Source organism: Heloderma suspectum, chromosome 2 (assembly GCF_057233095.1).
Source record: "Heloderma suspectum isolate Gila_16-S chromosome 2, 16-S_ref, whole genome shotgun sequence".
In the NCBI taxonomy this organism is placed as follows: domain Eukaryota; kingdom Metazoa; phylum Chordata; class Lepidosauria; order Squamata; family Helodermatidae; genus Heloderma; species Heloderma suspectum.
The window spans coordinates 174,671,687-174,691,143 of record NC_139459.1 but is presented as its reverse complement, the minus strand read 5'-3'; the positions used below and the strand labels follow the sequence as shown (position 1 = coordinate 174,691,143).

The 19,457-nt window shown below is 44.9% G+C and overlaps 1 protein-coding gene across 7 annotated transcripts; it reads left to right on the top strand.

The window, feature by feature from the left end:
* The first annotated feature begins 886 nt into the window (after window positions 1-886).
* On the top strand, window positions 887-19,344 carry LOC146353331 (cold-inducible RNA-binding protein-like). 7 transcript variants are annotated; one of them, XR_014788039.1, is made up of 8 exons: window positions 887-967; window positions 3,765-3,879; window positions 5,250-5,356; window positions 6,039-6,132; window positions 6,225-6,303; window positions 7,357-7,420; window positions 11,116-11,213; window positions 19,086-19,344. XR_014788039.1 is itself a non-coding variant. In XM_084836253.1 (8 exons), the coding sequence occupies exons 2-6, from the start codon at window positions 3,777-3,779 to the stop codon at window positions 7,418-7,420; spliced, it is 447 nt and encodes a 148-aa protein (XP_084692379.1). In that variant the 5' UTR covers window positions 887-967; window positions 3,765-3,776; the 3' UTR covers window positions 11,116-11,143; window positions 19,086-19,344. The 7 variants fall into 7 exon arrangements, 4 of the variants coding, with proteins under 4 accessions (XP_084692379.1, XP_084692378.1, XP_084692380.1 ...); XR_014788041.1 differs by lacking the exon at window positions 19,086-19,344 and adding an exon at window positions 12,464-12,595; XR_014788040.1 differs by lacking the exons at window positions 11,116-11,213; window positions 19,086-19,344 and adding exons at window positions 7,645-7,712; window positions 8,002-8,681.
* Window positions 19,345-19,457: the final 113 nt, after the last annotated feature.

Below are 19,457 nucleotides of genomic sequence, written 5' to 3'. Positions count from 1 at the left end.
CTGCCCAGTGTGTGTGCGCACCCACCTATGGATTCCTCACAGATGAGCCTGTTAGAACTTAAGTGTACCAACTACTTTAATAGGGACTCCTACACGTGCAAGCAGTGCAAAGGCCAACCTTTCTGAAGTTAAGCATGATTAGCAAATTATCATTTAGCTTCATAACACCTGTGAAAAGTAGTCTCAATTCATAAGACGGAGGCTGCAAGTTGTCTTAAAAGTTAAGGCCGCTCCTGGTCTTCAGAACTACTGAGCAGGATTCTGACTCGGCTCAGCTGTTTTCCTCGATTCTCTTGGGACAGTTAGCTTCTCGAATATAGGATGGCAGAGGGGTGTGCCTTTAAAAAAAAGAAGCGCTCTGAAGGCCTTTCCCTCACAGTGCACGGGTCGAAGGGATCCTGGAGCCAGCCGCGGACCCCGGGGCCTCTTCTATGCAAGCCGGGGAGAGGGAGAATGGCCAGGCCGCATAGGAGATGGCCCGGATTCCACGGCCGGCCTCCCATTCTACCGCTCCCCGGCTTCCCATCTGCGTCGGCGCAGGCCTGCTTCCATGCATGCTTGCGCGGAAGGAAGTCCCACTGGGATCAGCAGGAAATACTCGCAAGTCGGCGTCGACAGGGCTGCAGCTTTTGTCGGTTATCTTTGAACGGAACCGAGGAGGGGCGCGCGCTGCGCGGCAGGGGAGGGAGAAACGGGGACGGGGAAGATGAATGGGGACTGAGGCGAGGCGCGCCCGGCTCCCGGCCCAGCTCGCCTCTGACGAGGGATGGGCGTGGCCGCTATTGTGGCTCGCCCCGCCCTTTGCCCCTCCAGCCAATCCCCGCTCCGGAGCCGCGTGGTGGGCGTGGCTTAAGCGCAGCCTCGCTTTCATTCTCCTCGCTTGTCTCTCTCTTGCCGCCATCGCGATACCCTCCTGCCTCAGTGGCTAACGGCTCTCCGCGCATCTCTCGCTCCAAGACCGGTTTTGGTGAGTGCTTTTGCTCCCAGGGCGCCCAGGCCGTTGTAGTAGTGTCGGGGAGGAATCCTGGGTCGACTGTAGGGGAGAAGAATCGGGGGGGAAGCGTTCTTTTTACCCGGGAATGCTGGAGGAGGAAGGGAGAGAAGGAAGGGAGAGACGCTACACAAAATGGCGTTTGCGGTGGCCCATAAAGAACGAGCCGGCCCCTGCGCGCATGCGCTAGTTTTAAAACCCCGTTCTCGCTGTCTCCTCCGTAACGGGTGGTGCGTGCTCGCTGGATAGAACCGGGCCGGGGAGGGGGACACTGCCCTAAAGGAGGAGGAAAGTTAGAAGAGCGCTCTAGCCGTAGTACGCTGTAATAGCGGAATAATGCGGGGGCGGGAGAGGAGGAACCCTCTACTTAGTGCGCGTGCGCAAGGACTGTTGGCGGAGCGCGGGACGGCAGCGGGGCTGTTTTTGCGCATGTCCGTTTGTGTTCCCCTCCGAAGAACGTGAGGCGCGCTGCGCTCGCCTTCCCGCATTCTGTTCAGACCACGTGCTCGCGGCCATTTTACGTGGGGGGGGAGAATTCGGGGGGGGGGGAGCTCCCTATTCCTGTCTGTTTTCATTAGCCTGTCAGAGGCTGTAGCAATACTTTCTCCCGCTCGGTCCTTACTTTGGTAACATAGGATACAGTTTATTTCATTATGATGATGAATTAAGGGCCCAGGTATTTTAAATGTTCATACACGGCCCAGATTGTAATATCGCGCCTTGTTCATCTGACAGATAAAAGCCGAGGTTCTTGTCCATGTTACCAAAACTACTGACCAAAGTATCTTATACCCTCCAAACTTTATAGTCGAAAGCAGCCTTCCCCAGCCTGGTAATCTCTATATGTGTTGAACTACAAATTCTAGTATTTTCTAGCCATGTAGTCTCAATATGTCTGGAGGGTACCAGGTTGGGGAAGCGTGATCTAAAGGTTGTGTCTTAGATTGAATTCATTGGACATGCAGCCCAGTCTTATATATATGTTTTATTTGAAAGTATGTCTCGCTAATATAAGTGATACCTAGTTTAAGTAAATACATGTGGGATTTCAGTTTTAGTTCCCCCTGTAAAATGGAATAATGTGTACTTTGCAATTGTGGGATTATAGATACCTTACTTGAAATGAATCCATCTGAGTAAAACAGGCTATAAACCTGAAGAGATAATTGGAGCTCATACACAAAATGTGATGTATAACAATGGCATCTTAAACTCCGGTTCAGATTATTGCACCATGGTTGCAGGTGGTGTGAAAGGCAGCTTCACCCATCCACTTTTCAGATCAGAGAAGTATGACATACGTGGATGTGGTTCCTTGGATAGAACCCCCACCCCAGTTTTCTGAAACAGGCTTTTGACAAAATGGGGGAGGCAATGCTTCTCAGGATCTTCCTGCCACAGAACCACATCCCAAGGTCTGTCCAGTACTTGATCAGATGCAAGTGAGGAAGACCTTCAAGTAGTCACTCTTGATCTGGGAGGCAGGAATTCTCTATCTTTGCACTGTGATTTAGTATCCTTGACCAATGAAGTTAACTACACAGTTGTGGTTAATTCACTCCTGCTTGATTATAGCTACTGGCTCATGCATATATGGTGACCCTCTCGGTCAATATTACTTAGTTATTTCTAGACCGGTGAAGAAAAGTATCACCCAGGCTCATACTTGTGTGTTTTGAATCTCCAGTAAAAGGTAACTACATCATAAGGAGACCGCTCCATACCATAAAAGGCACTGACCACAACTTAGAAGTTTGGCTAGATATGTTGAGGATTTTCTGTCCCTGAAGGCTGAACAATGTACACAGCCTTGAAAATCCACTGAAGTTACGAGCTTGCAACACTTTGCACATGCAGATTTTAAAAATATTGTTAAAGTAATCTTATGCCTTGAAAAGTAATAGTATAAAAGCAGCTTCTCTAGATTTAAAGTATTAAGGAAAGGGGGGGGAGGTAGCATTCCTACTTTGTAATGTATTGTATTCAGTGGTCCTTACTCTTGGATAAGTGCGCATAGTATTACAGTTAGGCTACAGTTCTGTCCATGTTTAACCCACTGAAAACAATACCTCTGTGTATACATGCATAGATGGCTACATTCCTCTCATGCTCTGTTGGAATATGCACCATTGAACTCTTGAGATTTTCTTCCAAGTAAACATGAATAGAAACAAGGAACTTGGCAATAAACTACATCATAAAAGTATTTTTCAGTCTGTTGCTTCTGAAGTAATACATAGCTGCAAATACAAAAACCAAACAGCTAATCTTCCAAATTCCACATTTGTCAGCCTTAGGGCAGGCAGGGGAACATAAACTAGCGCAAATAATTATGGGTCTCAATTAGGTGTGAAATACACTGATAGTAAAACAAAAGAGGAAGCTCCAGGCACAAAAGTGGACCTCTGCCTGGGTACTGGAAGCCAACAGAACATGTGGGTAATCCTTTCTTCTTAAAGGGCCAGGCACTGCTGAAGAAGAACTGGAAGGGAAAGATTTAGCCCCAAATCAAACCTGGTTTTGCACCAGATTATTCAGTGGTTTAACCCAGTAGGGCAGAAGGAAAGAAACAGGCATAAAAGAGCTGTTGCATGTTCTAGTGAAAGGCAAGGAATAATGGTGATCTCTTAACCCCTTACTTTGCTAGGAAATGAGAATGGGCTATTAGGGTTGTTAATGTTTTCCTACTTGTAAATCTCTAATGTAGCCTGTGGTCCTTCTTTATTCCCAACCCTGTACTTGCCAAACCTAACGAATGGCCATTTATCTACAGATCACTTGAATAATGGCATCGGATGAGGGAAAGCTCTTCATTGGAGGACTCAGTTTTGACACCAATGAGCAGAATCTGGAGCAGTTGTTCTCCCCCTATGGAGACATTGCAGAAGGTGAGGAAAGATGTCAGGCTTGCTAATATTACAACTTCTGGTTGGGTTTATGGATTTGTGACTGCACACAATCACATGTTTTAAGATAGACAGAACCGTGCTATAACCAGATATGCCACAAGTCTTCTCAGTCCTAGGCCAAGGCATCAGTCTTGCATCCGCTCCCTGTTTGAGGCAGAAAGGAGTCTGGAATAAGATCTTAGAAACCTTTCTTGCATTATTGTGCAATGGGGGACCGTAGTTGCTTGCAGCTGAGGTTTGCATACTCATTCATGTTTGAAAAATCTTCCTGCACATGCAAAATGAGCACATGAGGGAGAACATTCTAGTTTAGCTTTCTCTGAGACATGCTAGTTTGGAATACACAGGGGTTTTTTTTGTTAACGTGAGGGAGTATTTGATGTACATTCCACCCTACACCCCCCCTTCTGAAGTACTGCCTGGCAACATAGTATATTTTGCTATGTACAATGTGTTTATTTATTTATTAAATTTCTTAATTGCCCATCTGGCTGATCACCTGGCCACTCTGGGCGATGTACTATAATACAACAGTTTAAAACAATACCTTTTCACATTAAAACAACATATTTCTACAAATACCCTAACCCACCCCAAATATCTGCCTGAAAAACTATGTTTTTAATTCGTGGTGGAAGCTCATTAAAGAGGGGGCATGGCGGAGTTCCCTAGGGAGGGAGTTCCACAGAGTGGGGGCCACCACAAAGAAGGCCTTTGTCATCATGTTGCTTTCTCCGAGGTGTGAGAAATATGCATTTTATCTTGGTGTATTAGCAACTATAGTTGGTAATACAGTTAAGTGACATACCATCTTAGTTTGTTTAAATATGCATCCAATTAGCTGAAAATGCAAAGCATACCAATCAGTCCCATAGCTCATTCTAAAAGTAGTCCATCTGTTCCCTACCTAACCCCACCAAATACATCCAACCATTGTCCTAATCCTCCCCCAAACAGTAGTCTAAAGGCTCAGGATAGTTGCCCAGTCCTATTCTGCTTGCTCTCTATCACAGTTTCTTCCTCTTAGCCCACTTCTCTTCCTTCTGAGAGCATCTAGAAATCAGTCATCATTGGGTCGTCGGTGCCCCCCCCCCCCCCCCCCCGTTGATGCAAGCTTTCTTAACTATAGTTTGGCATGATTTCTGAATGGAGCCTCTGTATTCCTTAAATGGAACACTCATTCCTGCATCTTGTTTCCAAGACTGAGTGGTTGTAGTAGCCCTCCGAGCTGTCTGGCTGACAATCTTAAGTTGGGGGCTAGAGAAAGGGACCAGTGACTTATCACTTGTATGTAACAAATGGAGACATGAACATTTGTGATCTAAGGTTGGCACCCTTTTTATCTCCAGTGGTTGTGGTGAAAGACAGGGAGACTCAGCGGTCCAGGGGGTTTGGCTTTATTACTTATTGCCGTCCTGAGGATGCCAAGGATGCCATGAGAGCCATGAATGGAGAGGTAAGCAGTTTAGGTGATGCCCACAGAGATGCTTACCATTTATTTTATGCTTGGTTCCATCCATCTCCTTCGCAACTGTTAGAGTTTGGAAGGTTGCTAGCTCTGATCTTCCACACCAAAATCTTGTATCTCCACACCCTTTATGGGTGCTGTTGTACCTCCTGTAGTTCACAGTAAGCACTAAGCTGCCTGAATCCTTTGTCCTAATTTACAGCTCTTGGATTGCTAAAGTGATCCTCTGTAGAGTGGCTGCCTGATGTGCTTCTGAACTCTGAAAAGGCAAGAAAGAAAACTATATAGATAACTATAGGATTGCAGCCTAAATGTTTTGAGAGAGGGCTCAACCTGTTTGCCCGACCCAGTAGATTTATTAGTATAGCCTTGATTTGGGGGGGGGGGGGGGATTGGCTCAAGGAGAAAGTGTAGGACCTTGCAGAAAAGCCAAAAGTTAGATTTCCTGGTTGTATTTGTTCCCTGGGTATTACGTAGCATATGGCAGAGGAGGGGTTTGTCCTGCTTCTGTAGTTGCAAAGGATCCAGAGAGCTCAACACGTACATAATCAAACCTTTGGAGGTATGCTAGGGGGACTCTTGTTGCTTTTCCGGTGCTAGTAGGTGGAAGGGTATAATCATTACCATCATCTTGGTTAAGCTCTGAGTTTCTCTTGTTCTTCCCCCCAAGTCTGTGGATGGGCGTCAGATCAGAGTTGACCAAGCTGGAAAATCTTCTCGTGGCTCTTCTGGAGGCAGAGGGCGTGGACGTGGATTCTCTAGGGGTGAGCTTGACCATGGCATGTGCCCTTCAGGGTTAACTGCTTAGCTGCTTGGGAGCAATCAGGCTTAATAAGCCCTTATGTCTTTGCCGCAGGAGGTGGAGGATATGGAGGTGGACGTTATGACAACAGAAGCGGTGGCTATGGTGGATCTAGAGACTATTATGGCAGCAGGTAAGCCCAGCAGATGGAAGTTGTGGATGTTACAGTGGGGTAGAGAGAATATTGAGTGTTTTTTAAAAAATGCTCTCCTAGTGTTAACGTCATACTGTCGCTTGTGGATAGTAAGGCAATCTTTGGCGCACATATGTAGTCTGACTGCTAAATACAGCATAGGGCTATAGACCTGCCTAGGCTAGTTACTGCTCATCCCAAGGTCAAATTACAGGATCCTTTGTGCATCGTGCTTGGTGTAGCCTTTTTTTGTGGGAAGGGGAGGGATTGATACTTAGAATTCTGCTTTCCAGCTGGCTTCTCTCTGCCCTTAAGGAATGCAAAAATTTAGGAGGCACTTTTTAGGTGGATACTGTGATTACAACATTTTATGATGCATAGTGGAATGGGTGCGGTACTATGTGGTATGAATGTGTTATTTTGCCTGTTGCAATAGAATAATTATTATATAGCACTGTTTACATGGAACGTTACAAAGAACGGGTTTGACGGGTCCCTATCCCAAAGTTCTTACAATCCAAAAGAGGCACAGGGAATCAAGAGGATGGGGATGGGAAGATGGAAATGGGAAGATTGTGAGTTTATTTCAGTTACACGTATGTTGGCTTCATTACAGTAGAGTGACTGATAAGTGCATGTAACTTGTATAAAGAAGAGCAAAATTACATACTTGGGGCTGTTAAAAAGATGTACTAAGTTGCCTTAGAATCCACTGAGCTTAGTGCATTGTGTTGCTTTGCTCCAGCTAATATAAACTGATGTGAGGATCTGTATAGCCTGCATAACTTTAATGAAGGCCTCCCAGAAGCAGTAAAGTAGTTGCAGTTTTGCCTTCCTATAGCTTCAGATATTAATTAGATGCAGTGATGGAATGAATGACATGTCCAAAACTGGCATAGCTAGTCTAAGTTGGCAGCAAATAAAGATTATAGAGGCTAAACAAGCAATTCTGTCCTGCATATATAGGCTCTATTTCTCATTTTGGCATAATGCATAGAATGTTGATTTGCCCAACAGTGGCCTAAATCAATCTTCTGTGCCTTTTTCCTCCAGGAATCAGGGAGGCTATGGAGACCGTTACTCTGGGAGCTCCTACAGAGACAACTACGATAACTAGGTAAGTATGTGCCTTTAAAAGGCCCCATTGGGTTTAAGCACCATCTGATCCTGAAATGTGGTAGCTATTGAAGCATAGCACTTGGTCCTCTAACCACCTAGCCTAACTATGCCAGCAGAATTCCTGGCCTCATCAGCGGTCTAGCATAAATGTGGAGAATAGGCCTGCTGCTGGAGCAATGCAAAATGGGACAGTTAAACCCATCCACAAACTTTTTTTTTAAGGGTCACTGTTGGGCCAGCCTATAAAAATCATGACCACAGCCTTTACGCACGGGAACTTTCTCCGAACCGTAAGTTTGTAGAAATTTAACCGCTGCATTCCTAATAGGGTCTTGCCTTTAAAACAAAGTAAGTATGTACAGATATCCACTCACTGGTAGCTAATGTCTTAGAAGAATGGAAATACAGGAAGCTCAGCTTTTTTTCCCATCTTTGCCTGCCCACTGAGGTTAGTTGACAGCATCATCTCCAAAGGCTACAAACTCTCTGTCCTGGGCTGGGAGGAGGGAGACTAATTTAGTTGAATGTACCAGTGTTCTTCAGTGTGCTTTACGGTTTATACCTGCTTCTTGTCCTCAGCTTGCACCGAGCATAAATCCTTCCTGAATCAAGATCGTCCTTCCAATGGCCGTATTTATAAAGATTTTTGGAGCTTCGCTGAATCTTGTTTAGTTCTCTACCTGTATCTTCCCTTTTTTGTAGTCTTATCACAAGCAGCCCAACAGCTTCTGCTACAGAATGGCCTGTTAGAGCTTTCTGGAGGAAACATTTTAATTTGCCTTTTTTTTTTACAGGTGTGTCTAAGCATTTTGAATACATACTTTTATTGCTCCCCCCCCCCCCCGGATTTCTTTTAACAAGCCAAGATGGGGGCTCTGACCTATAATTCACCTATAATTCCCCAGAGTCTGAGCAAGGTGTGAAGATCCTCCTTGTTTTTATAAATGCATTAATACCTTGTAGTTTTGTAAAAGTCCCATGGTGTAGCAAGGAAGGGGTATGGTGGAAGGCAAACCCCCTTGATTATAAAGGGAGACTCGTGTGTTTGATCTTCAGAAATCAGAATTTATACTGTATGATGTACCTAGAACTGAAGCTTGCGGAGCTTGCAAGTTGTTCTTGAAAAACCGTTTGTTTATATTTTTTTTTAAACTGGAAGACTCACATGTAACTCGATATTGTACTAAAAGTGGTTAAGGAATTCCTGTATTCAGTTCTTTGGCTTCACGAAGCCTATTAAATGCCCTTCTGAAAATGAATTCTGTTCGTGACATTTTAACGCTTCAACTATCTGCTGCCAATATAAGGCCACAATATCTGGCACACATTTTAAGCAGCTGCATGGGTATTTGATCAACAGAAATATCCTTGAAGAGGAGGCATGGAGGGATTGCAGCGCATGGTTAGGTAGGCTAAAACACAAGCATTCATATTTGGATGCTTTCATATGGCTAATGCAGTGGCTTTTCAAGCTTTGTACCTAGAGAAAATCATTTCCATTTTGACTTGTCTATCATAAAACCTCTTGTGTATTGCAGAGGTATTCCAGGTTGCACACACAGGACACCAGCATGGCCTTTTGGGCCTCTTTCACCCTGTGGGAGCTCTGTGCACCCCTGAATGTAGCCAAGAATTCCCTATGGATACACATTGACATTGCAAAGGAAGATCAGTAGCAGTGGGCAAGTTGTCTTCAGGAGAAGATGCCGCCATTGCTTATCTTCTCACTGAGAAAACCCCTGACAAGCTTCAAACAAGCTCAAGTTCCCCAAAGTGTGGTATGACAATCATACACAGGTGGGGCACTGCATGCCACAAGAGTGCAGAAACAGCTCAAATAGTATTAGATGCACAACATAGCTTCCTGAAAATACCAGATTTCATTTTTAAAAGACAGGAACAAGTTTTTACCTTTATGGTTGACAAAATATGCTTGAATGTATGATAATTCCTGCTGAAATCTCAGCCCAGGTTCCAGTAGTTAGGGTAGGATTTCAGTGCTTTGCAAAGCTAGAATAACTTGCGCAATGTAGTAAACATTGCACAATTAAACATGAGAGAACATACGCAAACTTGGTCAATAGGCGTGATTGAGACTGGCCGTTAAGCATTCAGCTGTTTTTCACACAGTTGGAGGGGAAGGGAGCACACAGCCCTCTGAAGGCTCAAGATTGTGACCAACCTTTTCTTGTCACATTACTGTAAGACTTGTTTTGTGATAGATCTTGGAGAACTCTTGTGTAATTTATAAAGGGGCAAGTGGGCTTCAGAGCAGAGCCAATCCTTTCTTAGGGTGTTTTGCTGTGACTTCAAGTGTCCTGTTCTCACCCACTCAAAAGAGTTCTCTGCTACCGGCTGAGCACTTGCTGAACCGATGGTGCCTGAGGCAGTGCCTCCTGCATGTGTCAGTCCTCTGCTGCTTTAGACGACTTCTGTGGCTGCCATAAACCAAGTTCCCTGGATTGAGTAGTGCTTTGAGGCTTGGTTCGACAGTGACCTGGTTTACCTGTAATCTGCTTTTACTCAGCAACCCACGATGGGCTCCTGCTGAGCGTGCTGTGCAAACCCAGACTGCTGAGCTGTAGGGGTTAAACAACCCAGCGTTTAACCCATGGTTTGTTGGTGGGTTGACTGCTGGGTTTAGCCCCTAAACCAGTAGTCTGCGTTTGGACAAAACAGAAACAGATTGTGGGTTGCTAAGCCAATCGTGGATTCTGGAGTAAAGTGGAAGAGGAAGGTGCACTGCAGGCAGCATGCCCAGGCACCCCAGGTAACCCATTTTTAAACCAATGGGTTATTATGTGCAAAGAGCCCCTGGGTGTTTTTAAGACATTTATCACCCTTTGTGAACATGTATCCCAGGATGGTGTACAATGCAATTTAAAATCTAAAAACAAAAATATGCAAGAAAACACTTAAATCAACAAAGTAACGTAGCAGTAGAGTAGGAGTTAGGAGGGTTTACAATTGAACTCATTGCAATAGCTGAGTGAGCATTTTGGATGCTTAAAAAGCAAGCTGCTTTCCTCAGAATTTGGATGGGACAAGATGGCAAGTCCATGAATTAAGCCCAAAGAATCGGTAGGGTGTTGTGTGGTGTATATGTCTAATGAAGTATTGTTTGTAGATATGAGAACACAATAAAACCATTTCAAAAATATTGTCAAGGGAATCAGGACTACTGTATGTGTGATACCTTGCAGGTCTTGGGATGGGAATGGTAACTACAGTGTCAAAATGAAACATTTAAAAATCGACTTGCTTAGCTGATGATTTAGATGGAAAATGCTAGATGTTTACCATTTTAACCAGGGTGAGAGCAGCTAATTTTCAAGAGTCCAGAACATCTTGTAAATGGCTGTATTGAGTGGCACATGAGCATTAAATGAGTGTGCAACCTTTGTGTTTCCAGGTTACTTAGGTGGCTGTTACAGGCTTAGCAAGGCGGTGGTTTCCTGTTCTTGCTTCCACTATTTCTAAGATCGAGGTGCTGCCAACCTTTATATCTGATCCTGTCTTATGGGGCAGAGGATTAAAATATCCTGTCCTTCAAAAGAACCTGGATGCATGTAACATAATATTCAATATGAATTAACTCTTGAGACATTGGGATTCACCTGGAAGGCTCAGTTGGCGAAATATGAGCATACCGTGAATACTGAGCCAGAATTGTAACATGGCTTTATTTGGCAGGTGGAAGGGGCACCTCTGGATCCTGGAAGTGAGTTTACCTCAAGGCTGGATTTGGGAACAGACTTTCTCTTTGGGTACCTCTCTGGAACTTCTGTCTTGTGCGTATGTTAATGTGGTCATTCTCAAGCTTAAATAGCAGGGTCAAGGCATATAATTTAAGTTGGGGTGGGTTAAGAGTACTAATTCAGTAACACAAGTATGTGTTACACAGCTCTTGCCATCTAACAAAAGAAAGCTAAGCCTTTTTAGGCAGAATGAGGTGGCCTTGGTCTTTGGTTATGTTGATAGCAGCTATTGATTAGTCAGGAATGCCTTTTTAGTGAAAATGTTTAATCTGACAACACTTAAAAAATCATCATTTAGTGTCTGCCCGCTGCAGTATTTATATCTAGAGAGAGCATTCCCCTTTTCATCTAAGGTAGCACTTGCTGTGGCATCTACATGCAACCCCCAACGCCCTCTGTAACGGGTGGACAGCAGCACAACCCCCCTGCCGCCACCTCTACTGTGTCCCCCACTGACATTTGGTGGCACAGCAACATGCCAAATTTCAGCAGCAACCAGTAACAGGATTAAAGGGACAAACTTAGCTTGAAAATAGGCTGAACTTCCATTGTGGTTTGCTGCTAAATTTCTTGCCAGTTTTTTTTGCTACCACCATACTCGCAGCAGAAGCAGGAATGCAGCCAAGTGAGCAGGTATTGCTTGATAGCACCACCCTCTTCCTAGCAAAGGGGAAAAGCTTTCTTCTAAAACTGGTACTTGTTTTGGGTTGGAAATCCAATGGGATATTTCCTTCCAAGGCAAATAGCACCTTTGGAGAAGGGGTTTTCCTCAGGATGGAAGCAGGGAAAGGTTACGTTCCCTCTCCAGGCCTGCTCTGATCCCATTATCGGCCCCCTCCCAGCTGATACAATTTGTGTTTTATTTTTGTATATCAGATGCAAAGCTGCACTTAAGGCCAGTTAAAGCACAGGGGGGCACAAGGAGTGTGTCTGAGGTTCCAGCCCCACCTCCTGATAAGAAGTGACTGTCAATAGTCTTGTTTTTTGTATGAGAAGAAAATATTGAGTAGCAGAGGGAAGTGCTGTGTGTGTGTAGCTTTTCTTGAAATTTGTGTTTGTGTGTAGTGTCATGCCACACATTTCCATTGGCACTGATAAGGGACAGTAAGGCCCTCTTTTGTGACATAAGCTCCAACTATTACTGTTTACTGGATATAGCCCCTATTTTCTGGTAAATAAGTGCCCCTGTTTTTGCCTTTTGACAATGCCCTTTTAAAATTAGATAGCATGACTCATTAGTGTTGTTATTCCTAAAGTTTCAAATTTCTTCCCAATCTCTCTAGAAGTTTTATCTCTGAGAAGAGGGTGGGATGAATCTTGTTCCCAGTGCACAAGCACGAACACTAAGATGCCACGTAGTGCACGACCTGCCATTTCACACAGTAGTGAGGCTCATTTTGAACTGTTAAAAAATGGTAGGTGGGGCAATGGATTTTCCCTACTACATCTTTAGGCAAAAGAACAATCGGCTTCTTACAGGGACCCCGGATGTATTTAAGGTAGGTTCAAGGCAGTCAATATTAAATTAAGAATTAAATTCAGAAGGGATCCCAACTGCACTGATAAGATGCTGTTTGGATGGCAGAAGAACTAGAAGCTCACTGTTCAGGGCTCAGCCTCTTCACTCTCCCTTTTTCTCCATACATTAGTTCTTAGCTAAGGTGCCCAACTCCTCCCTCCACAGCAAAGCTCTGCTCCCAAGGCGTAACAAGCAAGACATAGCAATCAGTTGCCAGGTCCTGGAAAATGAGCTGTACCTTTCCAGAACTGGCATCAGCACCCAGCATCCTTGGGGAGCTGTTGGTCTCCCAGCAGGGCCTGCCAGTGATGCCTGTCCTGGCCCACCTTTAAAAAAAAAAAAGGCTGTGGCCATTTTGAGCAGCACAGGGTAGCTTGATCCAGCCACCATTTAGATTTTTCACAATAGCCCCAAGGTGTTGCTCTGGGGCATTGTGGGTAGGGTGGTCCCTTATGAGCTGCCAAAAAAGTGGGCAGCACTTTGCATAAAATTTGCACATTCTGAATTATATGTATAGATGCAAATTTAGAAATTACTGTAAATAGAAGTACAGTACATTTCACCATAATGTGGAAGACTGTGACCGGGTGACCTGTCTGTTCTACCTGCTGTCCAGGTGGTAACTTTATGGCTTAACAGTTCTTGTGGTTCATTATCTTTAACCCAAAACTAGACTGAACAGCCCTTCAAACAGGACACCTTCAAGTAGACGACTGTCCTCTGCAAAAGAGGATGCATAGCCCTCCTAAGTGGGATATTAAAATGGCAGCTAGATGATCCAGCCATCCAGCATGGCTAACTGCCAGGGCCCAGTGATGGAAGAGGGGGCCCATCAGAGGGCACTTTGCCCAGGGCCCCCACAGACCTGGAACTGGCCCTTCAACTGCTCCTTCTTCTTTATCAACTAGTCTGGACATCAAGAAGGCGGGGGGGTGTTTTTTGCTTGAGCATCCCTTGCGGATCAACCCCCCTCAGCCAATCTGTGAGGACTCTAGACCCCTTTGACCCTCCCCTGTCTTTCAGGGTCCCTGCTCTCTTAGCTTTTAAAACAGTGTAGGAGACACTATTGTGGAGTAAATGAAGACTGTTTAGAGCAGGCAGACTAGAACGTTCAGGATTGGAATTGGGGTGAGGAGTGATACAATCTTTGGTATGAGAATGGGAATGGTATGAGAATAAGTGTCCCTATTACCTGTGAAATGTTGGGGAGGGGGGTCGGCTCACTTTCAGGCAAAGAAGATAATAGTCACTGCTAATGCAACTGGTTTCTCTCTGTTTTTTCTCCCAGTATGGCAGCAGATCTCCCAGGATTACTTTCCTGCGGAGGGGAGATAGTGTCGGCTCTACCATGAGGCAAAGTGAGGTTGTCGCCTCAGGCGGCAGATGCTGGAAGGCGGCAACAAGGGGTTGGAGGACAGAGTTTTGGGCCACGTGGCCTGCTCTGTGCCCCCTAAAATAGCTTGCTGCCCTTAGGTGTGGTGGAGGATGCTATCTCATTGCCAGTACTGAAGAAGGACTCAACTGCCAGTCCAGTCAATTTCTGAGCATGGAACGGGAGGCGTGTGGCATCTTGTCCTTTGCCTCAGGGAATACAGTGCGGACCAGCCCTGAGGGGAGAGCACTGGAGACTTTAGGTGTGCTTGTGAAGATACGTTCCTTTCCAATCTAGAAGTGGTAGCAGTGGTACAGAGTCTGATGCTAGCACCACAGAAGAATGAATGCAGGCTCCAAATTTATGATAATTTCAGACCAGTGTTCAACTGCCATAGCTCTCAAACAATTGGGAACACACAAACACTTTCTACGAAACGGCTCGGACCTTTAATAAAAAAAAGATTACCTCACCAAGCCACAATTCCTTGGCTTCTTTGTGGGAGAAGGACACAGTTTTCAAATCGGTAGAAGCTTGTAATGTGTAAGTGTACATGTGTGCAGGCAACAACACAATGCAATAGGCAGCCCAATCCTAACCATGTTACTCAGAAGTAATTCCAAGAAGTTCAATGGTTGCAGCCTAACTGTAATCCTATCTATGTCTACTCCTAAGTAAAGCCCATTGAGTTCAATTGAATTTACTCCCAGGTAAATGTGAATGGGATTGCACTTCAAGTGAGTTTAAGGGCCAAATTATATCATTCGCAAATTTACCTCCCTCCCCTGCCCTCCTAAACCTCTTAACATTAAGAGAACTGTTGGGGAGGCTCTTCTTTGTATCCTAACTGCTGCTGAGGCAAGATTGGGTGGAAGGTGTGAAAGAGTGGCCACACCTAAATTGTGGAACTGCTTTCCCTGTCATTAGGCACAATGAGGTGGCTGCCTCAGGCAGGCAGCTGATTTGAGGTGGCACAAAGTGGCAGCAAATTGTTAGTTAATGAAGTTATTATTGTATTTTTTTACTGCTAGGGAAGTGGAGAAGCAGTTGTGGGATTTTTTTTGCCTCAAGTGTCAAAATAACTTGCCAAGAACTATGTACTTTTAAGGGGGGCAGGGGGCAGGGGGCATTTGCAACTTGCCTCAGGCAACAAAATTTCCCAAACCAGGTCCTGCCCTTCCTCAGGAGGTCTGTTTAGCCCCCTCTTTGTCTGTTTCCCACTGCTGAGCTAAGACCTTCCTTTTTAGACAGGCTTTTAATTTGCTTGGTTAGGCTTTGAACGGCTGATTTCCCTGTTTTCATTTGCTGCAGTATCTCTTCTTTTGTTTAATTTGTTTTTAGAGACTACTGTTCCTGTGATTTTAAAATGTGATTTCAAGCCGCCCTGAGTGCTGCTTTTAAACATTAGAAGAGAGATATAAATAGTTTAAAATAAAATATTTTCTAAAAAAAAAAAGTCAAACAAAACACGAGAAGAGAATGAATAAAGATGAGGCCAAAAGGTCAAACAGTGCATGAGATAGCAATAGTAGTGTCAGTTTACTTTGCAGAAGACAGAAGAATTCCAGATCTAATTACATTTGTGCTCTGCATAGTTATTAATTTGGATCTCAATTTTCAGCCAGAGTCTTCAAAGTGCTTCACAATGTTCATAAAATACAACTGTTCCATTAAAAACCTTAAAATGTTTTTTTTAAAAACCTCTCCGTCAGGAGAGTACTTCTTGACTAGAATTTCTGGGTGGGTTGTAAATGACCCCAGCCACCCACCCTCATGAGGTTCAGATGTCACAACAACCTGTGCCCAGTAAGGATAATTAGGAGGCATGCAATGGGGGGGGGGGGATAAGCCACCATCGCTTATTTTCCCTCTGTGATTGTGTGAACCTGACCATTTTCTCTGATCATGGGTGAAGGGAACGGTAGAAAGTGCCATTCTGAGCTTGACTGAGGTGCAGATGGCTTATAATATATTTGCTTGCATCCCTCCTTCCCCGCTTCTCTTGATTCTCTCTCACACTTGGTCTCAGATGGCCATTGTGGGATGGGAGGGAACAGTCCAGCTGAGCCAGGAACGGGGCTGTGATGGTATTACTGTTTTCACGTTGAACTTACATAAAATTACTGCATGTTGGGGAAGGGCACAGTATCAAGCCCCATCCCAAACCTACAAGTGTTCACTCCTCAGTCTGTACAGTCTCTACATGTGTACAAACTGTACACACGTAGGCCAGGAACATGTGACTGTATCAGTGCAGCTAGGTAATTTTAGACCCTGGGCTGAATGTTCTTTAGACAGGCATGTGTATTCAGTTGTGAAGCACATAACTCCACGCCCCCAACCATTCCATGTTTTACTTCAAAATTCCCTATATGTTAGAAACAAAACTCTTTGCCAACCCTGATTTTCAAAAGTAATACTTTAAACATGTGAAGTTTTGCATTTTAAACTCCGCACCATTGTGACTACATGAATAAAATGGGTCTTGTGCATTGTTGGCCTTTTTTAAAATTAATTTTTATTGTAAATTTCACCCAAAACAACATTGTTGGCCTTTGCCCCACTTCTTAAAAAAAAATTAAAACTTGTCTCTTGCTCTTTTTCCATATTCAGAATATACAAGTGGAACCTGCGACAATGTGGGGTGCTTCTTTTAAGAGTCCCAACCAGCCATGCTCTTATTTCAGGGTGCTCCATTCCCCCTCCCTCAGTTTCCTTTCCCTCCCCTGCCCAACAGCCAGCCAGTACTCTCAGTTGTAATTTGGGCTGTTTTGGGGGGTCCCCCCACCCTTCAGGGATTTTTTTCTAACTTTTTTTGTGGGGGGAGGTACTTCTGAGAACCTTGAGATTCCCCAACTCTGCTCATACTTCCCTCGTGTGCCACTGCTGGTATACAGGATACTTGATGCATCTGACAAATTGGGCTGTGGCCCATAATAAGCTTATGCCACTACATCCATTTGGTATTGCCCATCTCTACTGTCAACCCCCAGTTGGAGCTGATCAATGCCTTGGCTATAGCATGCAAGGAGCAGAGAGCAATTCAGGCAGGCAGGACTCCCCCTGTACAGAGGAGAGTCCGCTGAGGTTGTACAGACTCTGCCTCCCCCTTACGGCAATAACTTGCTACTGCAATTCTGCAAAAGTAGGTAGGTTTATACAGCTTGAGGACCTTGCCATGTTATGTTTTATCATGCTTCACAGTGGCATTTTCCTCACTACAAACGATTCACATGCAATTCTCAGCTTTCTGCACAGCATGACCCCTCTGAAATAGTTGCACAAAATCATTCCAATAGCCTGTCATTTCACCACCTTTCTGTCTTACCCCATTCACAGCAATTGCACTAAAAATAAGTTGTCCCATTGAGAAGAGGTCTTTTTGTCTATTGCTCTGGTCAGCTCCTGGAGGGCCACTTCATAGAAGAAACGGGGGATGGGCAACTTGTGGCCCTGCAGATATTTTGGCCTATAACTCCCGTTATCAGTCACCATTACCTATGCTGGCCAGGGCTGATGGGAGTTGTAGGCCAAAAATCAGGAGGGCCACAAGTTGCCCACCCTTAAGCTAGTGCCTCAGAGCTGAAACTAATTTTGCCCTGCTGGAAAATGTTGCTAGAAAAGACACATCTCTAGAATGTTTTGCCTATAAATGGGCATCTGGGAGGAGATTGTTACCATGCGTCTTCATCTACACGTGCATGATAAATGCACATACCTGATTGACAGGTGTTTGAATCTTTAACAAAGGATAATGGGCATTATATGCCATGGGAAATTTAAAAGCATTTTCTAGGGGGAATTACTATGTATACTGTCACCTGGTAGTCACCATTCCCTCAAGCTGCAGCAGATGGAAATGGGAAGCAGGGCCATTCCACCAGCCCTGCTGAAAGACCAATTCCATTGGGCTCCTCTTGCTGAAGTATTTCCAGCTGGTATTCTGAGAACTACTACTTTAATTTTAAGAATTGGTGCCTGAGTTTGCTTTTTTGCTGTTCCCTCACCATAGTGGTTCCCCCCCCCCCTTTTGGGTTATAGCTTTTAGATTATACACCTGCAGGTAGGAATGGACTTGTTTTGTGTGGGAGTTTCTTTGGCTGAAGGGTGGGGGTAAAAATGCTTTAAAGAAATAAATTGGTAACAAGGCAAGAAACCAGGCTTTGGGTCAACAATTGAATAATTGCATCAGCAGTTTATTACGAAACAGACAATGATGTACAAAGGCAGTATTCAGAGTGGACGAGCAATTATTTGGTAAAATATACAAAGGAGGAAGGAGAGACAAGAAAGAAGGAGCAGTGTGCAGGGCAATATGGGAAGGCTCCAGAGGTGGAAGAGGGAAACTGCTACCAAATAAGGAGACAGGAGGGCGATGGATGCTTTACCTAGCTGTACTACTGCTTTTTCTGTAAAGAATTTGTTATTAAATCCTTAGGTTTAGGAATCAAGAGAGGGGCAAAGGGATGCAGATGTCAGGAAGGGTTAGCTCCCCTGCCATGGATATGTACTGCAAAAAGATGCAGAGTGCAAGAAGGGGTTGTGTGCATATCTGCCATGTGGGTTAATGGGTGGCAAGGTACCTAGGATGGGTTTTCCAGTGCTTCTTACACGGTGCTTTCCCTCAGTAGGGCTCTAGCTAGGTCAATCAGTAGGTGGATGTGAAGTGTGCTCAAGTAACTTAATTGCAATAGGGACCACATTCCAGAGGTCCCAAGCCTGCTAACCATAGGATGGGAACCATTCTCATACGCTGTGCGAATGGCAGACGGCTGGTATGTGCTTGCTGCGTTTCCGCCTTGTGTATCTAAACCTCTGCTTGGTATCCCCGACAAAATTTGAGTTTTTAGAGTTCAAGGTGCTAGGGAGATGCTCAAACTGGCAGTGAGGATAAGCCTCTTCGTAACAAGGTGGAGCACATCCTGAGGCTGCATTTGGCCCAGGGTGACCCAGTTGCTCATCCCCTACTGTATTACAACATCTCATGGTATCTCTATCCCTTCCTCCCCCAAAGGGCCAACTGACACCAACTGCCCTGCGGGAAGGAAGAAGAGAGTGAGGCAGGCAAAGACAACATCAGGCCTACTCCAGATGGACTATTCCTCTCCCCTCCCCCCGCCCCAACTGACACCAGCTGCCCCGTGTGAAGGATTCCGGGAGAGTGGCCGGGGGAGGCAGGTGTAGCCTGCTCCAGAAGGACGGTCTCCTCACCTACTAGGCCATCTACCACCATCTGTGCACAACACCTGAGCCAATAAAAGAGTCACATTCCACATGGCATCAATCCACTACAAGCACATTCACTGGCTGATCAATTGCATTTCTGACAGTACAAGATGATGAAGTAATGCATGGATTGGCAACTAGGGATGGGTGAGAATTCCAT